The 25,748-nt window shown below is 45.0% G+C and overlaps 2 protein-coding genes across 3 annotated transcripts; both read right to left on the bottom strand.

The window, feature by feature from the left end:
- Positions 1 to 1,564: 1,564 nt before the first annotated feature.
- On the bottom strand, positions 1,565 to 5,019 carry LOC123439332. Its single transcript, XM_045116061.1, has 4 exons — positions 4,255 to 5,019; positions 3,867 to 4,155; positions 2,170 to 2,211; positions 1,565 to 2,081 (listed from the first exon to the last, which is right to left on the bottom strand). Exons 1-3 carry the CDS (start codon positions 4,930 to 4,932, stop codon positions 2,192 to 2,194), a joined length of 987 nt encoding a protein of 328 aa, XP_044971996.1. The 5' UTR covers positions 4,933 to 5,019; the 3' UTR covers positions 1,565 to 2,081; positions 2,170 to 2,191.
- A 920-nt stretch (positions 5,020 to 5,939) lies between these two features.
- On the bottom strand, positions 5,940 to 13,971 carry LOC123442661 (diacylglycerol O-acyltransferase 2D-like). Of its 2 annotated transcripts, XM_045118767.1 has the most exons (10): positions 13,687 to 13,971; positions 13,528 to 13,602; positions 13,335 to 13,420; positions 13,150 to 13,256; positions 12,866 to 13,027; positions 12,676 to 12,762; positions 12,230 to 12,327; positions 12,011 to 12,098; positions 6,850 to 6,992; positions 5,940 to 6,762 (listed from the first exon to the last, which is right to left on the bottom strand). In XM_045118767.1, the coding sequence occupies exons 1-10, from the start codon at positions 13,899 to 13,901 to the stop codon at positions 6,129 to 6,131; spliced, it is 1,695 nt and encodes a 564-aa protein (XP_044974702.1). In that variant the 5' UTR covers positions 13,902 to 13,971; the 3' UTR covers positions 5,940 to 6,128. The 2 variants fall into 2 exon arrangements, with proteins under 2 accessions (XP_044974702.1, XP_044974703.1); XM_045118768.1 differs by lacking the exons at positions 5,940 to 6,762; positions 6,850 to 6,992 and adding an exon at positions 11,343 to 11,690 and having other exon boundaries at positions 13,687 to 13,957.
- Between the last annotated feature and the right edge of the window lie 11,777 nt (positions 13,972 to 25,748).

The following is a 25,748-nucleotide window of genomic DNA, read 5'->3' as shown; positions in this document are numbered from 1 at the left end:
CATGACCACCATGAGGGCGGCCATGAAGCAGCACAAGCTGCTCGTGTTCTTCTTCAGCATCACCATGATCGATGTACGGTACAGGAGGAGGCTAAATACACTTATGCTCTACAATTCTTTTCTCGGTGTTGTTATTTGAGGTTCGTTGTGTTGTTTATATAGACCCGAGAGTACATTGGCGTGCCTGTCAAGCCAATTATAAGTATGAATTAAATGCTTTAATTCAAGTAACAAATAAATATCCTGCAAAAATGTATCAAATAAATGGATACATATCCTTTTTTTAGGGGGAGTGGATACATATGTTCTGTATGGACACGTGGGTAGCCACCACATCGATGCTCATGGAAAAACATAGTACTCCCTCTGATCCAAAATAATTGTCGCAGTATTAAACTAAGGTTGGCGGGGTGATTGCAATTCCCCATCACATACCTTTGGATTGCCACTTTCTCTAGGCAAACAATCCAACTGCACAGTTTAGTGACATCGTGGAGGAATTGGTAAGGAAGTTGCGCACTTGACACATAGCGGGCATGGAAAAGGCGAGCCGGCTGATCCTTGTACAGTCTTTTCTTTGTGCTATGCCAATTCACCCCAAAATGGGTTGGCGGTTTGGCTTTGCCAGACTTTCGTTGGTTGAATGTTGCCTTGAGGGCAAGATGGCTATGTCTGAGGCGCACCGACGGCGATCGACCACGGGTGGAGTTTGACATTAGTATGCTCCACGAGGCACGCCAATTATACCAAGCAGATGTGTTTGTAGACGTGGGCAACAACATAAGTTGAATCCTGGAGTATAAACTGTTGTAACCGTGGACGAGCGCTCTTCTGCTTCTTCTTTCTATGAATGAGTGATACACATGCTTGTGCGTATTCCATAAAAGATTAATTAGTAGATATATTTGACGATGATTTTTATTTGAATTTGTGTTTTCAAATATAATTTTAGCCGCAAAATATGTTAAGAGTATTTATTACTCCTTGCACTTTTTTATTTGTGATTTTTTACACTTTGCACTTGGTTGAGTGGAAATTGAGCCCCCAAATAACACTATGTAAATGGGCCGGGCCAACTAGCATGGCAGCTCTACGGGTAGAGCGTAGCCCAAATTAGTTTTTTTTTCTTATTTCTAGATTAAGAGAAAATAAAAGGAAATCGTCACCATTTTTTTGGAAAACTCAACCTCATAAATTAATCAATTAAAATGTTATTACAATCATTTGATACAACAAACTCTATGCGGAACGAAAAAATATTATAAAGAACACCCTTGAACCAATTATCAAAACTAAATTTCGCAATCTGATGTGTGCTACCTCGTTATCTGTTATCAAAGCTAAGTTACACTCATCAGTACTCACCTTGTTTTATGTATTCATTTCATCCTGATACTGCAAATTAGATAGTAGCATTAGAAATAAGGTAATCTCTTGGTGAAGGACCACATTAGTTATGGTTATCCCAGACAGACAGTTGTCTGAGCAAGGATATGAATGTCATCTAGTCTTTTCTAGCCTTCTTAAGTCATTTTTTATTTTTTTACCTGTCTAAGGTGTCTTTTTCACTTCCGCTGTGAGTGCCGCATCTTGGTTGTATGACCCTTGCATGGATGCATTTGTCATATTTGACTTGTTGGATTCATCGTATATATATTATTGTAATTATTACTTTGTGCAATTCTTTTTTAATATCTATCGTTCCATCCATATATATGCCGTATGTGTCGTGACATTAACGGTGTGTTTGGCGGACATCCTGGGGTCGATACTACGCATTTACTACAAGAGGTGCTAGACCTGTATAGTGTTAGTTTTGCTCCATCACAACTGCCCAGATGAATCATTGACGTAGAAATTCTATGATATATGACATGTAAAATTAAAGATTGTGCAGAAACATCTCTATGTCATTCAGACTTCCAAGAACGAAACCAAAAATCTAAAAATAAATGTATACACGGTTTCACGGCTCCTCACCTACACTGCCCAGATCTAGCCCACAATAATGAAATGGTCAACAACTCAACATGCACAGATTAAAAAAAAAACACTATACAAATACAAGAAGCTCCCTGTAACTGAAAAAAGAACAGTGAATTGTCGTAATTAGCAAAAACAGAAGCTACAATATAGACAACACATACACAATCTTGCAGTTTGCTTTACCTTCTGCCGTGGATCATAAATCTCATGAAAAGGATCTTGCCACTGAAAATGATTCAACAGGAAAGGAAACTGTATTAGAGGGTGACAAAGAATCATAGCGCAGTCAATAATGTGGAGAATGACTACTTCCCGAAAAATAATCCCAGTTTGTCCAAAGTACTTAGAAGTGCATAAAAATCTAAAGATCAAATGTGAGTGTCAACTTTTTGATCCTTTGAAAACATTTTATATGCTAGCATGCGAGCTTTTTCGTAGAGTCAAACTCATCAGATTTTCTACAAGTTGAGGTTGGCGTTCAGTGCCTCCAAATAAGTGATTCTAGATCCTTGACGAGCCATCATTCCATCCGCCAAACAAAGTCCGAGCAGCTTCCTGTTTAGTTCTCTTGAAGCTATCTCTAGTGCGACTGTCTTTTGCTTGATCCAGTCGCCCAAACATTTTTTTCTTCGATATTACCAAAGATTTTGGCACTCCAGATTTGAAGAGTTCTATCAGTGAATCAGATCTTGCGACATAGTCTGATCAGCGGGTTAGAAATAGTAGGGAGGGCTGGATTTGACGGCGCCAAGGCCACCACATTTCCCTGGATAGCCAACAAAATTCAAAACGACACCCAACAACTTTGTGAACCGTGGCGAGAAGCAATGTGCAAAACACACATTTCTTTATATGTAAAACGGGACGAAAGACTTTTTCGGTACAAGCAATGTACAATGGTCCGATATGGTCGAGGAAATTCCTTGAAGAAAATGTCCGGGAAGAGAACAATCTTGCAGAGAACCGTATACTGTTCGTTGTTTGTCCATGTGAAAGCACGACCATTAAGGTTAACATAGTGATCTATATGTAAAAAAAAAATGTGGCTGGCCCGTCAGCCACATGCATAGTCTTGGATAGGACGCCGAAATAAGCATCCGCGTCGAGATGGGGACTCAAACTCACGACCTCCTAAGGCTGGTTCTAATGGGTAGTATCATATACTAGTCTCATGCATATGATACTAGTCTATGATACCACATCCGTAATGCATAGTATCATATGTTAGTATCATAGGATAGTTCATTTATTGTCATGCAAGACACATAGTAGCACATCATTTAATATGATACGGTATCATGATATGATACTCAACCCTCTCTTTCTTCATTTAATTCTATGCCACCTCATCAAAATTATCTCGTTGGCATGCATGATACTACCTATGATACTACCATTAAAGACAGCCTAAGTGCGATCCTCGTTCCATGACCACTTAAACAATCAAGTTTTCAATAACAAGTGGAAGTTATTTTGCAAGACCAAGTTATGTAGTGGGCTGATCTGGACCTTTGTGGAGCAGTGAAAAATAGTAGACAAATAGTTGATTGTGTGGGCGATCAAACAAACAATGTCCATGGTCATTCCAATGCAGCCAACTGAGCTACCTTTTTGCGTGTGTTAGAAGTTAGTTCATTAACTATTGTTACCAACATTTCGTATCACTTTACCAAAATCATATGTACGTCTTATATTAGACCTCGGACGCGACGATAAAAAAACCGAAAGAAATTCAAATTGTGCCTTAACTCTTGTATGATAATTCTCTTTTTATTTAAAAAACATGCGATAATTGTCACATGCATGATGAAAATTCTTAAAAAAAGAAATGAAATGTTTCGCGCACAAACTTGTTTACTAGTAACAATAGAAGCGTGTACCTTGTGAGGACTCGTGCACGAGCACGACATGCATGGCGTTGTTGTCGGGTGGCAGTTGCAGGCGCAGCGGCATCAACTTGCTTGTGATGGGGTTGCGAAAGCAGACGATCACGTCCTTGAGCCCCGTCTCCTCCTGCAGTCTCTCCAGCAGCTCCCCAAGGCTTGTCCCGTTGAACATGAACGAGTGTCCCTCCGCTTCATCACGCACATCACCACTGTCATCCGCAATGTGGTAGTGGATGTGCCGCCCCTCCACCTTGTGCACCGGCATCGAGAAGGAGTCTGCCGACTGCATGCGACCCGAAACACGATGTGTCCGAAAAGAGCAAAATCATAAGTCGGTGACTCATCGAGCTGTTTGATTCATGGAACATGCGGGCGTACGGACCTCGAGCCTGGAAAGGCCGACCGGGGGCGCTAGGGAGCCGGGGGGAGGAGGCGGGGGCTGCGCTATGAATGGAGTCGCCGTACGGTGGTGCGGTGCCGGAGGAGGCCTAAGCGCTTCCGTCGGTAAGGGAGAGGGCGATGGCGAGGGCGATCGAGAGACTGGCTTGTAAGGTAGAGGGGGAGAGGCGGCGGCGGCGGAAGTGACGGGATCGGAGCATTCACGCGGATGAAGGAGGACCTGCACGATCTCGATGCACCAGACGACCCAGCCGGCATGGCGGTGGTGGGGGACGTCGTGGCTGATGGTGTTGCGCAACGGCGGGAGCCCGCCGTTGGCGCGGAGGAAGTTGCCGTAGCGGGTCTGGAGGCGAGCGTGCCTGCCGTTGCCGACGGGGACCCACTCGACGGACGAGTCGAGGCGGTGGGGCAGCGTCTGGATCACCTTGCGGCCGGTGACGCCGATGAGGAAGGGCTCGTTGGAGGCGGTGAGGTAGCGGCCGTAGCGGCTGCGGAGGCGGATGACGCCCGGCGCGTGGGGCACGAGCTCGACGGTCCACCGCACGTTCGGGGAGGAGGCGTTGCGGTCCTGCAGGACGTGGGACTCGTCCTCGTCGGCGTACATGTACTTGTCGTGGTGGCTCCGCAGCCGCACCGTCTTGGCGCGCTCGAACAGATCCATCCACGCCTCGGCCCGGCGTGACGCTGCCGCCGCCGGTGACCCTCGCCTCGCGCGCCTCCGCGGTTAGGGAGGGTTGCCGATGCGCCGCAAACCAAGGGACCCCTCGGACACCCAATATAGCGTTTCCTAACTGATGATTGTGCGCGCAACGCGTGTCAGAGCGGCTGCTCCAACGCATGGATTCGAGCACTTTGCATGTGCATGGCCCATCTTTCTCTCTTTTACTTCTCACACAACACATGCATGTCTACATTATTTCTCCTCTCTTCATAGACAGGGCCGGTCGTAAGATTTCATGGGCTCAGGGAGAAGCAAAGACCCAGGGCCCTTGGCATGAGTGATATGGCATGAGTGAAGACCTATCGTAATGCTTCTGTTATACTCCCTCCGTTCTTAAATATAAGTCTTTTAAGCGATTTCACTAAAGGTCTACATACGAAGCAAAATTATTGAATCTATACTCTAAAGTATGTCTATATACATCCGTATGTAGTCCACTAGTGAAATCTCTACAAAGATTTATATTTAGGAACGGAAGGAGTAAATGATTGTTTGGTGTGAGTATAATATATTGTTGGGACAAACATTCACAAATTTGTTCACGGAGTGTTTTTGAAATAATATATATGCCGTTATTGATCGCGCAATGCAGCCGAATCAACCATATGACCTCACGCATGGGTATTAGGTAAAGAAAATGAAAGTCGAGGTCGTAGGCTATTAGTGATTGAAATTAGTTTAAAGAAGAACGATGTTCTGTTTTCATTCACCCTAAACTACAAGGCTGCCCTAGGCGTTGGCGTCGTCGACGTCGGGGTCGGTGAGGTCAACCAACGTCGACGCAGGACCGGCCCAGGAGAACGTCGTGTTCCACAGCGCCGCTTCATCCATCGTCTGTCCCGCCCGCGTGGGTTGTGGTTGTGGCGGTGGCAACGCAGCACGAGCGCAGTCCTCCTTCTCCAACTCTAGTCATTCCTCCTCCGCCTCCCGCTCCAGTGCTCAGGGACGGAGCTGCCTTATAGGCACTGAGGTCAGTTGACATCAATGAAATTTGGAAATCCTTCACTAATTTAATACTAATCATTAACATTTATAGAAGGATGAACCCAGTGCCATCTACATGACCCCATCAATTTTTTATCCTAGCTTCGTCCCTGCCAGTGCTATATGCCGACGGCCGTCGACGCGCTCCTCCGTCAAATGTAGCGCCCTCCCGTGCTGGAGGTAGGCGGTCTCCTGGTGCATTGTCGCACCCAACCAGGTAGGCGACGCGCTGACCCACTCACGAACGCAGCAGATCCATTGGTAGACTTTTGGCTGCGGCTCGCTCTTCGGTGGGGGAGGGAGTACGACGCTGTCGCCAGCGGCGGACTGCGCGATGCCCTCCGTGAGCTGCGCCTTCGTCTTTCGGCTTCACCACGCGGACTGACATCACAATGGCCACTGGACTGGGGGCCGGCGACATGACAACGACTGGACTGGACACCTCCTGGTCCACGTCCACGTCCACGTCCACCACCGTTGGTGCCGCCGGCGACGGGGCTACTGAACTGGTCTCCATGACCATGACTGTGGCAACTGGACTGGTAGTCGCCGGCGCCGGTGGAATGACGGCCGGAGGGCTGGTCACCGCCACCGTGGCGGCTGGCTTTGCGATGGCAACGGCCAACGGGGCTGGGCGACGCCGGTGCCGATGCTGCCACGGTGGCCAGCGGACTGCCGGATAGTGCGACGACGCTCGACTTTCTGCCGCCGTTCCCCTCCGCGTTCGCGGAGCACCGTGGCCGCTTCTTGTGATGGTCCCCCATAGAGAACGACCGGTGCTCGCACCTGAAATTTTTACCGGCCGGAATAGTGTGTGTGTGTGAGAGAGAGAGAAAGAGAGGGAGAGGAAGAGAGAGAGAGAGAGAGAGTTACTGGAAGAACGAGCTAGGTGTGGTGGGCAGGGCACCATTGTTCTGCTGGAAGAAGACGGGGTTGCTGCTCTGCTTGGGCCAATGGTGTGAAGTGAAGGTGAAGTGCCCACTGCCTCCCTGGTACAGGTTCAGCTGACGACCCTCCTGCACCTTTATTTTTTATTTTTTGGAGTTGATCTGCCGCTACTTTCATAAAGGGTCTTTCACTCTTTCTGCTGCAACAGAGGAATTGCGTAGAGAGTTTGGTGTGTTCTATACTCTAGCTTTAAGAGTTTTTTCCTATGCAAATTGCTCGATTTTGTGGAATAAATGTAATTTTTCAAGTTGTTCCTCAACATGATTCTATTTCATCCAATCGTCATAAATTGTCACACTGCTCTAGTTTTTCACGAAAAATGCGCGTCTTTTCTATGGTGCAACCCGACAACTTGAACTACACATCCTCTATTTCAAAGTTTCTCATACTTTAGCAATGCCATGCCACTCAATTCCTACATTCTTCGTATTCACGCGTTTCCCTGAAATACCACAACCAAAATAGGCCCCACCACCATCCATTCTTCAAGGCATCACACGAATTTAACTGTTACAAAATGTTGTGAAAGCTTTAAAAGTACTTATCATTCGTACTAATTATCAAATTTTACATAATTATTACTCCCTCTGTCTCACAATATAAGAACGTTTTAACACTAGTAGCGTGAGAAACCCTTTTATATTATGGGACGGAGGGAGTACTTGATTAGCACGAATACTTTTTATGGAGTCCGACTCAAAAGCTAACAAAGTTTGGTTACAAAACTTATAGGACTCAACTATTCATTAGAAGGAACGGATATGTTGGAACTTTACTTTAGTTCGGCGCAATCCTATGGAATGGTGTCTTCATTGTTGAACATATCTGCAATGAGAAGATCAGAACAAGACTCTCGATGATCCACATAGATCATCGCTCCTCTCGTCGGGGGTGACTCAAGTGGAGCCCTATAGCCGGCCGCCACAACCCCTCCCACCTCATCTTCTCCCCCCGTCGGCAACGAAGGGTGCCCACCAAGACAGCAATATGGTCATCCTCTCACGCAAAGGCTCATGATGCCGAGGTAGCATGGGGGTATAGTGCAATCTTGCTAGCCGTTAGAGTCGTGTTAGACTTAGCGTCGGAGCTCCTTCCGGCGGGTGGTGGCAATATGTTGTCGGATATGGACACCTAAGCCTGGGTCTAGTATATATACATGATTGTATATGAGTGGGCAGCAATGCTTGCATCCTTGACGGTGCCTCCTAGATGGCGTGCAGCGGAGGTAGTCTGTGTGCACGAGATTTGCATGTGTGGCTCTCCATGAGGGAGGCTGACACGAGCCTGTTGTGCCACAAAAGTGGTGGCGAACCTCTCGTATGCGTTGCATCGGTTGAGGACGAATATACCTGGGCATCTCCGGTCCGGCCCGACCGGCCCGCCCAGGCCCGGCCCCAAAATCCAGGGCCTAGGCCCTATGGGCTTGCCCATGGGCCGGGCTTGAGCCTGAGTTTTGAGCCCACCAACGAGGCCGGGCTGGGCTTGGGCTTGACATATTGGGATTTTAAGGAAGAGGCCCGGCCCACGGCCCCAAGCCCGACAGGATTTTCAACAGATTGGTTGGGCTTGGGCTTCAAAGTAGGCCTGATGACAGGGCTTGGGCCGGGCCTGGGCCTTAGTTTTTTCCGTGGTTTTTTAGGGCCTGGCCCATGGCCAGATATAGGGATGGATCTGCGTAGTGGCACATCGATTAGGTCCAACGAAAGGCATACAAATTCCGTTCATATTTTCCTACATGTTTGAATATTTAGCTTGAAAACTATAATAATCCTATTTAAGACAAAACCTTTGAAAAGAAGAATTCGAAAACAAATTCTACCGTTGAAACATTTTCAGAAGTTGCATGGATATTTTATTATACACACTTGAATATTTTATTAGGTAAGCATGTAAATTTTCATTGATTGTGAAACATTTCCTCAAATTTTGTTTCCTACGAGGTATTTTCCATATGTGTATGTATTATATTTTTGTTTTTTATCCGTTATACAATTTTTTAGTAAATTGCATGAACATTATTGTAACACAGGTGATTCCAAATCAAAAATCATGGATATTTTTCCATATAATATGATACATGAAAAGTACTCCTCTGTAAAGAGATACAAGAGCATTTAGATCACTAAAGATCACTAAAGTAGTGATCTAAACACTCTCATATTTCTTTAAAGAGGGAGTATCTTATAATACAAGTTTCCATCCTATTTAGGGAGTTGCATGGAAATTTAATTTTACACACTTGGAACAATTTTTAGCAGGCATGAACATTTTCCGAAGATGCATGATGGAACATTTGTTCTTAACATCATACAAAATTGATACTACAATAGTATTATATATTCACTTACTATAAAATATGATTTATACATTAAATTTTTAGTATACTATATTTATTTTCTTCATCTAGTATAATACATTTATATAGTCCAGTTAAAACCATAGAGAAAATCCCTACTATATTCATCAAGTGAATTAAAGCATCGAGCAATCTTTTAATCTATACTTCTTGTAAGCTAGAAATACTCATGTAGCTTCACATACGAAGTAAGTTAATACTATGGCAATGCCAAAATCATCCTTCTAAACATTGAGAAAAAAATATACATTTTATCATCTTAGTAGCAAATGAAAACGATTACAAAATATATGTGTCTCGTGTAGTTTTTTTAGGGGTTACATATCTCATGTAGTGAGAAACTACATATTTTCAATCAGCTTAGGCTCAGTGGCGGACCGTCGGATGGGCCATACTCGGCCATGACCCAATCTTTACTAAATGTGCCATGACCCAGTATCTTCAATCTTTACCAAATGGGCCTAAAATTTTTACATTTTCTAAACAACAATATTACTTTCTTAATATAGTAAAATAGCAAAAGCCAAAGTTGGGTTGTGCTCTACCCGCATGGGCCGCCAGACTATATGTGTTTAATGTGAATCACGTGAGGTTTTTCGAAGGTACTCAATGGAATGATGACTTTATAAAATCTCAAAATAATATGCCGGCTCAGTCTGTTAAAAGTACTGTTGAAGGTACTCATAATGATAGAATGTGTGTGTATGCTTTTGTCGAGACAAGTGTATGCATGCATATATGAGCGATTGCATCTGCACTGTGTTAACAAGAATTACACAGGAGCACCTCACCAGTACCATTCCATTGCATCCACGTTTGATTGTTCGTGTTGTACTCCTTCTGTGTCTAAATAATTATAGTTAAAAAAAACCAGTCTAGTTTTTCCCAACTACAATTATTTAGGCAGAGAGAGAAAACTAAAAAAAACTAGTCTAGTTTTTTTCAACGACAATAATTGTAGCTTGTCGGCGAGGTCGAGGGCCACGAGACTGTGGACTAGCGACGCGGACCACGACGGCGTGAGGTGCCGCAGTAGGTCGTCCCCGCGGGAGCGCAGCTCGACGACGAGCCGTCCCGCATGGCAAACGGCGTCCGGGGTGGCCTTCCTGGCGTGCGCTAAGGAGTGTCGCAGTGAGACGTGGCAGCGGAGAAGGTGCACACCGCTGGGCAGGGCGCGGAAGAAGCGGAGCGACTGGAGCGGGTCGGGGTTCGGTTGCCGCAAGCAGAGCGCGGCGGCGACGAAGGCTAGGGAGAGGCGGAAGAGAAGCGCAACTTAGCAGGTGAGGAGGGAGACCTGGCCATGGCACGACCGTGCAAAGCAGGTGAGGAGGCAGCGGCCATGGCACGACCGTGCAAAGCAGGTGAGGAGGCGGCGGCCAACTGCCAAGGTGCGACCGTGCAAAGCAGGTGAGGAGGCGGCGGCCAAGACAGGGCTTGCTCATGGGGTCGCGCAGGATCAACAGGGGAAGGCGAGAGTGCGAAGGAAATTTTACTCCAGCCCATTTCGATGGAGTATATTTAGGAACAAAGTTGGGGTTGGAGTAAAAAAATTACTCCCTCCGTTCCATAATATAAGTCTTTTTAGAGATTCCATTAAAAGACTACATACGGATGTATATAGACATACTTTAAAGTGTAGATTCACTCAATTTGCTCCGTATGTGGATCCTTAGTGAAATCGCTTAAAAGACTTATATTTAGAAACGGAGGGAGTACTCCCTTACGACGGTTGGAGGAATGAAGTCGAACTTTTACTTTTAACCGGTTATAATGGATTGATTAGAAATGACTAAGAGCCGTACAACAGTTCTTAAGTAAACTGGTTTGCTATCAACATGCTAGACCCACGTAATGTTACATAAGGTTTTTACATAAAGGCTGACTTAGAGGTAGTTAATTAGATTAGAATTAATGGCTAGGACCCACCCAGGTTAAAATCAGAGAAGAGAAGAGTATTTAAGGAAGGGTAAGTAAGTTTATATAAGAACTTGACGTAGGTGTAGGGTTATTGTACTCCCCCCGTCCTATAATCCAAGAGTATTTTGACACTAGGAGAGAGTAATAGTACTAAATAACCTGCCTTTTACAATAAGACGCGCGCACACACGCACATCATGCCATATCTGTGTTATTATGGGCTAGGGTACCATCATCCTTCTAACTATCGGATGATCTTTTTTCTTACAACTTTCCACCTTTCTTTTGAAGCATATTTCAACTCAAACCTCTTATTTTCAAAGACCACACATTTTGTCCTCACTGGTAGATATGGTAGATAGGGTCGACAATGAGAACCATCGGTCTGGGCTCATATGAGTCTTAGATGGAGCCTAGCGTATCCTGCTTTGTTCTTGTGATTGTCGTGTAGCTCTTGTAGAGCAATGACAAATTGATCATGAACTTCATTTATCTGCAGTGAACACATGTATGTTTATATACCATCCGCTGTTAATAGTATGGAGAAAAATCTTTGGTGTCTTTCTATACGAGAATAACGAATATGATGTGTGATGCATGCAGCAGCAAGAAGTAATTGAGATTTTCATCCCTCACTGTTTTATCCATTTGTTTATAGAATAAAATCCCCTATTTTCACTTGCATTCATACTTTTCTAGTTCATATATATACTGCAAGTTAAGGTTAACCACAGTAACGTTTATGAAAAAGAGCGAGCTCTAGGAAATCTGTTCGTAACATTCACTTGTCAAGGAGTAAGGAATTAATGTCACCTCGTCAACAGTAGGCTGATCATTTTGTTTGACCTCAATTGGTCTTCCAACAAAGACATGAATAGGTGATCGAAAAGGGATTGGTGTCCTGCATGCATTGGCATGTGAACTATCTTCAGAAAAAGAAAATTACCACTAACAGTCTAAAATTGTCATCACGGGCTGATTTGTGAACCATTCGCGAAAATCTATCACACACACGGTTCCTTCAATATTTACCCAAACTTTCCCCAGTGGAGAACTGGGGGTGCTTTCATTGCCTCAGCAATCTTGATAAATAATTTGTGTCCGGGTCTCCACCAATTGTAAGCATGGTCCTGATCAAGCAGCAAGAAATATTATAAAATAAATCATAGTCATAATAATTTCAAAGAAATATGTACGGGTGCAAATCTAGAATAGTAAGAAAAAGGTGTCTCTAAGGCACATCTAGATGTGACATAGTTATTGCACATCTGAATAACTAAATCAAACATAAAAAGAAAAAAAAAGAAACAGAATAACCCACACCAATCATCAATGATATAGGATTTAGATGTACGATACTTATCTCACATCTAGATGTATTTTAGCTTTTTTTTTTAAAGTACGTGTTGCTTGTCTCCGCCAACTTATCTCAAAATTACGATCATAAATAATGCATGTAATTGAGTCTGATTACGTGCCTGTCCAAAGCAGAAAACAGGGACAAGAGGGGTTCCTGTCTGCAAGGCAATCCTGACGAAACCCTTTCTAGATTTGATGAAGGCAACCTGCCGAAATTCGAGAGGAGTTCAGTAGCATGTTAGGAATTGTAACATTTCTGAGAGAATTTTGTTGGACATGAACTGGTGAATTAATTAATGGTAAACGTGCCTCTGACTCGTTGTCATGATCCATATACAGCATCTCACGCAGGCCTCCTGGCACCAACGTGCAACTGTAACCAGCTCTGAGATAAGAGCAGAAATTCTCCCTCGTTATTGGAACTACCCCCAGCCACGTCCATATTTGCCTCTGGAAAGGCACGTAGAATGCCTGAACATCAAGTTCATTAATTAGCATCACCACTGAAGCTAGTGCTTGCTTATACACCTCAAAAGCAAATAATGAAATAAAATAATTCAATGAGTAGATGCCAGCGGACGCCATTTAACTACCGCGCTACTTGCAAGGATCTTCATCTTAGGCATAGGCATAAGCCCGGCTCGGTCTGAAAGAGCCCACATGCCCAAGGGCACTACAGAGTGTGGCTCGTAACCAAACACTGCAAATTAAGACAAAATTTGTATCACCCGTCGCTTGAGACTGTGTGTGCGTGTGTGTGTGAGAGAGAGAGAATAACCGTAGGCTCTCCTGGGATCGAATGCTGTGTAGTCCTCAACATGCAAAGTGATGGGGAAGTAGCCGACCGCGTGCTTCCATATAAACCTGCACCGACAGAGTGATGTAACTAGCTGTGCAGAGTGATGTAACTAGCTATTGATCGATCGTGAACGTAAAAGAAGAAACTAACTACAAAATTAATGGGCAGCCACCTGCCGATCTTGCGACCCCATCTGTTGGTGTCACTGAGATTGACGAACATGAAGAAGAGCTGTATGCCCAGCACCCTGCATATTAATGTATCACCAAACATGCATGTAGCAGTTGAGAGAATTGAAAGAACAAGCCAGCTTAAGGAGGAGGCCACAGACAAGGCGGCGGTGCGCTTCTCGAAAAAGAAGACGGACGCCAAGGCGAGGAACAGATTGAACTGGATTGGTCCAAGCCATAAAGCCAATGCCACCAAGGTGAGGACTGGCGAGTCCGATTTTGGAGGCCTGAACACCATCACGCTATTTTCCTCCTTCCCTACCTTCGCTGAGGCTGCCGCGCCGCCGGCGCTTGTTCTGTTGTCAATGGGCTCCATTCCACACAGAAGAGCCGTTTCTCCCGCCAAGGTATGATGTGCGCTTCTTTTGTTGGTGTGGGTTGGAAGTATAAATAGCCTTTTCTAGAGGCTAGTTAAAAAAAAAAATTACCCCGGCTTCTGCATCAATTGATCCATTCAGCCTTTTATTAATAAATCAAGTAAGTAGTCTTGTGAGCTGGTTGCATCTTGTTAGAAGGTTGATAGAGGTTAACCTTTCTGACAGGGTTGATCGAATTTCTTGGAGTTTAACCTCGAATGGGGTGTTTATGGTTAAATCCATGTATTTAGATCTCATAGATTCTGCACCTATTTCAAAATCAGAGCATATTTGAAAGATGAGAGTTCCTCTTAGAATTAAAGTCTTCATGTGGTTTGTCCACAAAGGAGTTATTCTAACGAAGGATAATCTGACCAAGCGAAATTGGAAGGGTAATCCCAGATGCAGCTTCTGTCCGAGTGTGGAGAGTATTCAGCACCTCTTTCTTGACTGTCCTATGGCTAAACTAGTTTGGCACTCGATTCACATTGCTTTTAACATCCCTTCTCCTGATAGTTTGAACTCGTTATTTGGAACGTGGTTACAGGGAGTTGATGTTCAATTTGCTAAACCTATTCGAGTCGGAGCATGTGCTCTTTTGTGGGCTTTATGAAACATCAGAAATGATTTGGTTTTTAACAGACTACGTGATATTCACTTTCTGCAGGTTATCTTCAGAACTACCGCACTGATCCGCACATGGTCGTTACTCACTCCTGTGGCAGCCAGGGAGCCTATGATTACTGGGTGTGTCCGTTGGAAGATGGTAGCACAGGGTATCTTCAACCGGTTTGAATGACGTCATATTAATAGGATAGGTGTATAAGCATCTAGATCTTTTCGTCACCTCCGGCCTGGGCGCGAAGTTCGCCTTGTATCTTCTATTTTAGCACTATGTTGCTTTTATTTTGTTTGTACTCTGATGAGATTTGATTTTGATTAATATATGGCTGCATGCATCACTTGATGCAGAGGCCGGAGCTAAGCCTCCTTTTCGAAAAAAAAGAGTAAGTAGTTTTGTAGTCAAAGACAAGCTCACTCTGAGCTGTAAATAAGGAAAAAAAAACTCAAATAAAAAATATGCCATAACCAGAAAAATAAACCTAGATGAGTAAACTGGTAGTAGGTATCTAGAGCGACCATCTTTCATCGGACATATTCAATAACCATAGGCTCTCTAACCTTCATAGGCTAGTTGCTACTCTCTGCCTTTGTTGTATCAACGATAGGCTGGTCAGTTTGTGGTTATTTAGAATCATGTCTTGGCTTCTAGAGGCTAGTGTTGGCTTTTCGTCACAGAATCGATCACATCAAAGTATCACGAACACACACGATAAACACTTTTAGCCAAGGATGGGAGACCTCTAATTCATCTCCTTATTTTTCTTTTTTTAAGTCATAGTTTTTCTCCCTTACAACTTGATACAATAAACTCACGCAATACCTATGCATATATATATGCACGGCCAGAACCAAAACCTTAAACCGACTTGTGCTTGTTTTGCACTTCAAACCCAACACGTCTAGTACTTTTGAGCTGACATATACTCTGCAACATTGCTTTCCTAATCTAATTATCTGGCAACGCTAATCACATCTTATGAAACTTAGCTACCTAAACCTAATAGCACACGGACTCAACTTTTCTAAGCTGATTACCGTTGGCTACTACTAACTTCAACGTGACATGGAATAGACTAAACATAGTACTACTCAAACTCTTACACGTGAACATGTACTCCTAGTACATGGAAACTAACTTAACCGCAAGGAATGTTTAGATTATTTCAACATTCACACCTTAATTCAAACATCCGATTCTTTACGTGACAAGACACACAAACAACCACCTCATCTTTTCATGCCATGACCACCACTTCATCAAAACTAAAACCAATGATTATTCGTACTACCAGCCATGCTGCCACATCTTAGCGTGCTACATGCAGATTAAACGCATAGCCTCATGCACGAGCTTGACTTAGCTGGCTCACATATCCATCTTCACGTTGGTCTTCATCTTCTCGTTGCGACATGGAGATAGCCCACCATCTTGTCTCCGTGCACGTCTTCACCCCTTGGAGATACACCTTCACTGGAGCACCTCGACCATGACGTCTCATGACCATTCTTGCCTTGTTCGACCGGACATGATGATGGTGGTGCAAGGACATTCATTCATTCTTGAAGGTGTTGCTGTCGAAGAAATCAACGTACGAGTTAATTTCATATCTTGCAATGTTTTGAATGTAGTTATCCATGTTATGTATTCTAGTTGTTGATGAATAAAGATGGTTGTGTGAATCGCAATGATGTCGAGGCTGAGAGTATCAATTGAACCACCCTAAAAATAATAAACCAGAAAACCGATAAAACAAACATCATTCAACGGATACCCACACAAAACTTGAAAAAGCAATTTCAAGTCTGACCAGCAAAATAGAAAAAAGATCCAGCATACTTTCAGAAAACACTACTGATCACAATTTGATGATCAAGGCCACATGCCGACAACTCTGCCAACTCCCTCCCTCCCGACCCTAGCCGCCTCCCACTCCCCCTCCGTTCCTCGCCGCCGCCTGAGGCAGCCGCCGGGCAAGCCCGGGGCTCCAAGGATGGTGGCGGCGGGGCCTAGGCTGCCCTGCCTCTGCATGGGGATCTCCGGATCTGGAGCGGCGGTTCCATTGGCGAGGCACGACACGCTAGCAACCGTGCGTGCGGTGGATCTGGCGTCTCAGCCGCGCGGGCGGCGGGATCAGGTGGTCGTTGGGCGTCCGGCGGCGGCGGTGGCCGGTGCGTGCAATCTGGCGCCTCCCCTCCTCCCATGTTCGGCGTGCGGGCCAGCCTGGTTGGGCCGTGCTTCCTTGGGTCGCCGGTTTTGTACAGGAGGCGCTGCTGGTGGAGGGGATCTAGTTCGGGCGAAATCCCTGGTCGGCCATGGCCGAACGCATCGACGCCGACGCCTGAGGGCGTCGTTCCCCTTCTTGGAGGCGTTGGTATGGACTGATCCCCTCACTTCCCCTTCCCCTAGGTCTTCCGGGCGAAAGCCTTAACTTTGTTGGGCGGCGACGACGCTCACGGCGCCATTCCCTTCTTGAAGGCGCCGCTTTAGGAACCTTGGGGCTGGGTGGCGTTTGTGGGTGGTGGGCGGCGGCGGTGGTGCGGTCCTATCCTAGCATATGGATCTCCGTCCGTTCCTTGGAGTTGGACTCACGTAGGTGGAGGTCGTCGTTTGGCGTCATGGTGGCATCGATGGCGGAGGCACCTGCCAAGGCTGGTACCTCAATCTGATCTGAAGATGGACCAGTGAAAGATGGCGGCGACGACACATGTGAGTGCATCGGACTGGTTTGTGCCCTGGACCCGGTATGTGGCTCGGTCAGGGTCCCCAGCTTTAGATGTTAGGCTTAGGTGAGAGGTCTGGGTATTTGCTCCAACTTGCACCCCTTCATCATATGAATAGGAGTAGCGGCAAATGTTGTCAAGATGACGGATTTAGACATATTGTTGTACTGTCTTGTAAGGTCTTCGAAAATAATCAATAAAATGGCCGCATGCATCTTCGAGATGCAGAGGCCTCGGTCCTCCTCCTTTTCTTAAAAAAATATATTGAACTCCTACTACCGTATGAAAAGACAAAAGTAGATAGATTATGTATGAGTGAGTGGATTGCTCGATGTTGTGAACTTTCATACTCTCCCAATCGGTAATTGCGCTCTCAAATACGCACGAGCTAATAACCTCCTTTAGCTCTTAATTTATTGAGTATGAATGAGCGGTTAGTAAGTCTTAAGAGGTTATCTCGTAGCCTAGCTACTAGGAGCAAATAAGATGTTACCATTGGCAGGCTTTTGATATCTGTTGCTCTATCACTTTCTAATTACGCGACAAGATTAAAAGGCTAGAGCTGTTGCAGAAACGAAAAGGCTAGTATGCGCTAAGAGCATCTTCAACATTTCGTATGTTCAATCGTTGGTATAAGTGTCCACGTCAACAACCAACAACACATCATACAAGTTCTTCAATGAAGTGTATGTTAATCGTATGTAAAATAACTAAGCGAGTCCACTAAATATTGAAGAAATAACCATGATAGCCTCGGAGCTTGTGCGTGAACCGTTGCTTCAAGTTCATACGATGTCATTCTCTCTCTTCTTTTATTATACGCCATGTCATCAAAATCATCTACATGACAATTTTATCAACGATGATCATACGACCATTGAAAATGCCCTAAAGAAAGCAGAAACGCACCATGGATATCAACCACATCATCTAGACAAGTACTCCCTCCGTTCTTAAATATAAATCTTTAAAAAAGTTTTATTAGTGGACTACATATAAATGTATATAGACATACTTTAAAGTGTAGCTGTACTTATTTTGTTCTGTATGTAGACTACTAGTGAAATATCTTAAAAGACTTATATTTAGGAACAGAGGGAGTATTTAACAAAAAAAACTACCACAATTCATGTAACTGTGTCTACAAACTATCACTTTCCGATTTTTTCTCAGAAACTACCATCTCTTCACTAATGGTTGTCTAAACACTATCAGGTCTGTAAATTGTTCGATTTGGCTTGTTTAAACTCGATTAGGATAGTGTTGGCACACGTGTCAGGACGGAAAAATCAACACCGTTAAGTTCGACCGTCAACATATGAGGCCCACATGTCATTTCCATCTCCTTTTTCTAAAATTTCCCGTGGAGAAAGACACGGTAGTTTTCGTCGCTGGCTGAAGATGATGACAAGCGGGACAATGGAGACCGACACCAGCTCCTTCATAGGCACCATTAGCATGTCGCCCGGGTCATTGGAGAAAGAAATTGAGACGGCGGCGACCTTCACCGAAGGCGGAGAAGATGAAGTACTGCGGCGACGCGACCACGTCTGGAGGAGACGGCGTGACCTCCATTTGGCGCTCTGGCGCAATCAGGGCGACCGGGAGGTCCGGGGGAGGCGGATCTGGGGCGGCGCCTGCCGGATCTGGCGACAACGAGGATGAACAACGACGGGGAGGCCTGCCGGCGTCGAGGCGCGGGGCGGTGGCCGCTCAGGGTGAGGCCATTGCGACGGGCGGCGCGGGGCGGTTCGCAGGGCGGCAGGGCCACACCAGGGAGGCAAGGCAGCGGGATACGACTGCGGCGGGGTCGGCGACTGCCGGCGGTGCTCGGCGAGCCCGACCGAGGGTGCGGCTGCGGGCGATCAATATAACGAAGTTGACTATTGTGCCACATCAACACTTACATGTGGGCCAATACTGTCATAATCGAGTTTAAACGAGATGAATCAGGCGCTTTACAATATTGGAAATTTTTAGTCAAGGATTAGTAAAAAAGTGGTAGTTTTTAGAACAAAATCATAAAGTGGTAGTTTCTAGACACTGTTTGACCAATTCTGATAGTTTTTTTTGGTTAAATACTCCCATCTAGACACATATTCCCCAGTTCCTAAATATAAGGCTTTTAGAGATTTCACTATAGACTAGATACGAAGCAAAATGAGTGAACATATATCCTAAAGTGTGACCTCATACATCTGTATGTAGTTCATAGTTAACACTGGTAGAAAATGGCCCATTTTTCCCGATTCCAGAAGCCCATTATCCCCGGTTCTGGAACCAGGACTAAAGGGTCGGGACTAAAGCCCAAAACCTTTAGTCCCGGTTCGCTTACCAACCGGGACAGAGAGGTCTCCACGTGGTCGCAGCGGGGAGCCCAGGTAGGAGGACCTTTAGTCCCGGTTGGCCGCACCAACCGGGACATAAGCAACGCTACTGAGAAGAGGGATCCAACGAGTACACCGACTCTAGTTGTAGTAGTAGTGCTGCCAAAATACAATGCTACTACTAAGACCTTTGGCAGTAGTGCCCTTCTCAGCCGAGCGCTACTGCTAATTAGCGCCCTCGCGGACTTATCCTCTTCCCCGCGCACGTCCCTCACTCTCTCCCTCTCTCCCTCCTCACTCTCTCACTTGCGCCGCTGCCGGTCCTCCCAACACGACCCCGCATGAATGTCTGCTGCCCCCGGTGACTCTCTGTTGCCCGACGACGCCGACCCTGACCCCGACCCACTCTCCTGCCCCGACGACCCCGACCCCGGCCCCTACCCCGACCCCGACCTCTGCTTCTCCTCCGCCCGCGCTGGCCGTCTCCTTCTCTGGTGAGACATCTCTATGTCTCCTCCACCCATTTGCTTGCTAGGGTTTCGGTGGATTGCTAGGGTTCTTGACAGGACATTGCTAGGGCTGCTTGAAAGGGTTCTTGATAGGACATTGTTTCTGAAATTGTTTGTGAAATTAGATAGTTAATAAGAAAACCGAGTCAAAAAATGCGTCAAAATGAGTTTCAGAAATTAAGCATTTCTGAAATAGCAAAATCGAGTCAAAAATGAGTGAGAAAAATGGTTTTGATGCCCAAATTCAAATAAGATTAAGTAGTGAGCCTAGCTCACTTGGCTAGTGGAGTGGATGTACAACCCAGCCGTCCAGGTTCAAGTCCCCACAAGCGCGAATTTGAATTCTTATTATTTAAAAAACATGCTTTGGGGGGGGGGTCCTTATAGTTTTCCTTCAGAAAAATGAAAAATAAATTCAAATGAGAAGCTTGCAGTCCAAATGAAAATTAGTATTAATTTGGCATGCCATATTAATTTGGACATGTTTTAGATAATGTTTTTATGATAAAAAAGAAATTGTCTGCGTATTTCTAAGAAGATAACTAGAAAGTAAAACATTAAACGATAAGAAAATGTTTTTATAGGAATTTGTTCTCGACGTCGACGATACCCGGCCCGCATCCTCGTCGTCAACTTGGCGGTGACATCCTTGAGAGGTCTCATGTCCGGGAGTGTGCTCCACCGGGCTAGCAGTGGGAGGTGCTACCTTCTAGGGGTTTTGTCGTGGACCCGGAGCTTCTTTGGTGGCGGTTGCATGGGCCACTATCAATGTGGAGGGAGCGCCCCCCCATACAGGAGGTACGTTGCCGTGTAAGGGAGGTGGATGAGCACGTCCATCGCTACATGGTTGCGTTGGACGCTATGTTCTCGAATACCTGGCAGGCTCTTCAGGGATATCACCTAAGTTATGATCGTTTGATAGTTTCTTCTCTTTGGATGTCCACCGCCCGCGGCTTAGGAACCGCGAGTCAACTAGATCATTCAATAATATTCGAGGAACCCCCTAACTCTCTCGTCCCCGGCACCCTTGATACGTCTCCAACGTATCTATAATTTTTGATGGTTTCATGCTATTATCTTGTCAAACTTTGGATGTTTTGCATGCCTTTTATATATTTTTTGGGACTAACTTATTAACTCAGTGCCAAGTGTCAGTTCCTGTTTTTTCCATGTTTTTGACCCCTTTCAGAGGAGATTTTGAAACGGAGTCCAAACGGAATAAAATCCCCGAAAAGATTATTTCCGTACCGGAAGAAGATCAGGAGACTTGAGAGCCAAGACAGGGGGGACCCAGGGGCCCCATAAGCCCCCACCCCGTGGCCAGGGGGGAGGTCGCGGCCCTCAGGCTTGTGGGCCCCCTGGACACCCTTTGCCCTAGGTTTTGCGCCTATATATCCCCAAAAATTCCACAAAAAATCAAGAGATCATCGAAAGTACTTTTCCGCCGCCGCAAGCTTCTGTCTCCGCAAGATCTCATCTGGGGTACGTTTTGGTGCCCTGCCGGAGGGGGGATTCGGATACGAAGGGCTTCTTCATCAACACCATGACCTCTGCGATGATGCGTGAGTAGTTCACCATAGACCTACGGGTCCATAGCTAGTAACTAGATGGCTTCTTCTCTCTCTTGGATCTTCAATACAAAGTTCTCCATGATCTTCATGGAGATCTATCCGATGTAATCTTCTTTCGCGGTTTGTTTGTCGAGATCCGATGAATTGTGGATTTATGATCAGATTATCTATGAATCTTATTTGAGTTTCTTCTGATCTCTCTTATGCATGATTTCATATCCTTGTAATTCTCTTCGAGTTGTGGGTTTTGTTTGGCCAACTAGATCTATGATTCTTGCAATGGGAGAAGTGCTTGGTTTTGGGTTCATACCGTGCGGTGACCTCACCCAGTGACATAAGGGGTAGCGAGGCACGCATCGTGTTGTTGCCATCAAGGGTAAAAAGATGGGGTTTTCATCATTGGTTTGAGATTATCCCTCTACATCATGTCATCTTGCTTAAGGCGTTACTCTGTACGTCATGAACTCAATACACTAGATGCATGCTGGATAGTGGTCGATGTGTGGAGTAATAGTAGTAGATGCAGAAAGTATCGGTCTACTTGTCTCGGACGTGATGCCTATATGTATGATCATTGCCTTAGATATCGTCATGACTTTGCGTGATTCTATCAATTGCTCGACAGTAATTTGTTTACCCATCGTGATATTTGCTATTTTGAGAGAAGCCTCTAGTGAACACTATGGCCCCGGCGTCTACTCCACACCATATTTTCAGCTTTAGACTTTTTACTTTGTTGCACTTTCCACCTTCAGATCTCACTTTGCAAACAATCTTGAAGGGATTGACAACCCCTTTGTAGCGTCGGGTGCAAGCTCGTTTGTGTTTGCGCAGGTACTCTGGACTTGACAAGACCCTCCTACTGGATCGATACCTTGGTTCTCAAACTGAGGGAAATACTTACTGCTGCTGTGCTGCATCACCCTTTCCTCTTCAAGGGAAAAACCAACGCAAGCTCAAGAGATGACAGAAGGATCTCTGGCACCACTGCTGGGGAATGACTTTTGTTGACGCAGCAGAAGGATTTCTGGCGCCGTTGCCGGGGAGAAAGATCAAGTCAAGAACTCATCCAAGTAGGTGTCGCAAAATCATCTCTTGCATTTACTTTGTTTGCCAGTTGCCTCTCGTTTTCATCTCCCCCACTTCACCAATTTGCCTTTTTCGTTTGCCTTTTTCGTTCGCCTTTTTCTCGCTTGCTCTTTGTTCGCTTGTGTGCTTGCCCGCTTGCCTGCCTGCTAAAACCCGAATGGCCCAATCAAGGGATTTTGATGCTCACTATGCGGAGTTAGAAGAGATTGAAACTAGTGTTAAAGGCTTCATGTCTACACAATTTGAATACAACAGTTACTTTCGTAGAGAGTTGAAGGAGCAAAATTCTTTTCTGGATTTTATGAGTAGAGAAGTTGATGACATGGCCAAAGAATTCCTTGCGCTAAATTCTGAGTTTGCTCGTCTTGAAAAGTTGGTAGGCCAGATTTCTGATAAGCAAGCTACTTTAGTCAATAAAATGGGTGCTAAACCTGAAACTCGTGATGAGAATCACGAAGATCTTAAAGAGCTTGGTGTGACTCCCATTGAATCTTTGTTTTCTTGTGTCAAACCTAATGATTATGGGGCTGTATATGAATCCATTTTCGTTGAAAAGTTCCCCAATGATTCGGAGTCCATCTATCTTGATGCTAAAAGCATTGAAAGTGGAGTTGAAGATGTTAAAACTTTGAGTAGTAATGAAATTACTACCGTGGATTTCAAGGAATTCAATTATGATAGTTGCTCCTTGATTGAATGCATTTCTTTGATGCAATCCATGTTAAACTCTCCACACGCTTATAGCCAAAACAAGGCCTTTACCGATAATATCGTCGAAGCTATGATAAAATCTCTTGAAGAGAAACTTGAATTGGAAGTCTCTATCCCTAGAAAGCTTCATGATGAGTGGGAACCTACCATCAAAATCAAAATAAAAAACTATGAATGCAATGCTTTGTGTGATTTGGGTGCTAGTGTTTCTGCGATTCCAAAGTCTTTATGTGATGTTCTCGGTTTTAATGAGATTGAAGAGTGTTCTCTTAATTTGCATCTTGCTGATTCTACTATCAAGAAACCCATGGGAAGGATCAATGATGTTCTTATTATTGCAAATAGGAACTATGTACCCGTGGATTTTATTGTGCTTGACATTGTTTGCAATCCTACATGCCCTATTATTCTTGGTAGACCTTTCCTAAGGACTATCGGTGCTATCATCGATATGAAGGAAGGATATATTAGATTTCAATTTCCTTTAAGGAAGGGCATGGAACACTTTCCTAGAAAGAAAATAGGATTGCCTTATGAATTCATGATGAGGGCCACTTATGGTTTGAGCATTGATGTTTGCTGTGTATCCCTTGCAACGGTGCCAGAAATAGTTATGTCGACGGCACCAGGAATCCTTCAGCTACGGCTACGCCTTAAGGGACTTCCTAGGAAAGTATGCAAAGAATTTCCCCCGTGGCCTTGGAGCCTTGCGTTGGTGTTCCCTCAAAGCGGAAAGGGTGATGTAGCACAGCGACGGTAAGTATTTCCCTCAGTTTGAGAACCAAGATATCAATCCGGCGGAAGAGTATCTCAAGATCCTGCACAAACACAAAAGCTTGCACCCAACGCCATGAAGGGGTTGTCAATCCCTTATAGATTGTTTGCCAAGTGAGAACTGAAAGCAACAAAGTAACAAAGCAAAGTAAAAGCGGAGATGTAAACGATGGATGTCAATAGACCCGGGGGCCGTAGTGTTTACTAGTGGCTTCTCTCATGAAAACAAGTAGACGGTGGGTGAACAAATTACCGTCGAGCAATTGATAGAACTGTGCAGAGTCGTGACGATATCTATGCAATTATTATTTCTATAGGCATCACGTCCGAAACAAGTAGACCGATACTTTCTGCATCTACTACTATTACTCCACACGTCGACCGCTATCCAGCATGCATCTAGTGTATTAAGTCCATAAGAACAGAGTAACGCCTTAAGCAAGATGACATGATGTAGAGGGATAATCTCAAACCAATGATAAAACCCCCATCTTTTTACCCTTGATGGCAACTGCTTGATGTGTGCCTTGCTGCCCGTACTGTCACTGGGAAAGGTCACCACATGGCAGAACCCAAAACCAAGCACTTCTCCCATTGCAAGAATCATAGATCTAGTTGGCCAAACAAAACCCAAGACTTGGAGAGACTTACAAGGATATCAAATCATGCATATAAGAAATCAACAAAGACTCTAATATATATCATAGATAATCTGATCACAAGACCACAATTCATCGGATCTCGACAAACACACCGCCAAAGAAGATTACATCGGATAGATCTCCATGAAGATCATGGAGAACTTTGTATTGAAGATCCAAGAGAGAGAAGAAGCCATCTAGCTACTAACTACGGACCCGTAGGTCTGAAGTGAACTACTCACGAGTCATTGGAGGGGCGATGATGATGATGATGAAGCCCTCCAACTCCAAAGTACCCCCCGGCATGGTGCCGGGAAGGGTCTCCAGATGAGATCTCGCGGAAACGGAAGCTTGCGGCAGCGGAAAAGTATTTTCGAGGCTCCCCTGATTTTTTGCGGAATATTTGGGAATTTACAGGCCAAAGACCTAGGTCAGGGGGCGACCAGGGAGGCCACAAGCCTGCCCACCGCCGCCTCCCCCTGGTGGCGGAGTGGGGGCTTGTGGGCTCCGTGGAGCCCACCTGGCTTGGCCCAAAAGCCCCTGGACTTCTTCCATTCGGGAAAAAATCATTTCGGGGTTTTTCTTCCGTTTGGAATCCGTTCCAAAATCAGATCTGAAAAGAGTCAAAAACACGGAAAAAACAGGAACTGGCACTTGGCACTGAATTAATAAGTTAGTCCCAAAAAGATATAAAAAGGTACATAAAACATACAAAGAAGGCAAGATAACAGCGTGAAAACATAAAAAATTGTAGATACGTTTGAGACGTATCAAGCATCCCCAAGCTTAACTCCTGCTCGTCCTCGAGTAGGGAAGTGATAAGAATGAATTTTTGATGCT

This window comes from Hordeum vulgare, chromosome 3H (assembly GCF_904849725.1).
Source record: "Hordeum vulgare subsp. vulgare chromosome 3H, MorexV3_pseudomolecules_assembly, whole genome shotgun sequence".
NCBI lineage: Eukaryota > Viridiplantae > Streptophyta > Magnoliopsida > Poales > Poaceae > Hordeum > Hordeum vulgare.
The sequence above is the reverse complement of the archived record's forward strand: the minus strand, read 5'-3'. Positions and strand labels throughout refer to the sequence as shown.

Excerpts from the sequence above, each read along its gene's own strand:
- LOC123439332 (XM_045116061.1), bottom strand. The coding sequence starts at position 4,932 with ATGGATCTGTTCGAGCGCGCCAAGACGGTGCGGCTGCGGAGCCACCAC. Across the intron at positions 4,156-4,254 it reads TCGGCCTTTCCAGGCTCGAG|TCGGCAGACTCCTTCTCGAT; the intron begins GTCCGTACGCCC and ends GGTCGCATGCAG. Across the intron at positions 2,212-3,866 it reads CGTGCACGAGTCCTCACAAG|TGGCAAGATCCTTTTCATGA; the intron begins GTACACGCTTCT and ends AATCATTTTCAG.
- LOC123442661 (XM_045118767.1), bottom strand. The coding sequence starts at position 13,901 with ATGGAGCCCATTGACAACAGAACAAGCGCCGGCGGCGCGGCAGCCTCA. Across the intron at positions 13,603-13,686 it reads GAGAAGCGCACCGCCGCCTT|GGTGCTGGGCATACAGCTCT; the intron begins GTCTGTGGCCTC and ends ATTAATATGCAG. Across the intron at positions 6,763-6,849 it reads ACACCTAGCTCGTTCTTCCA|GTGCGAGCACCGGTCGTTCT; the intron begins GTAACTCTCTCT and ends TAAAAATTTCAG.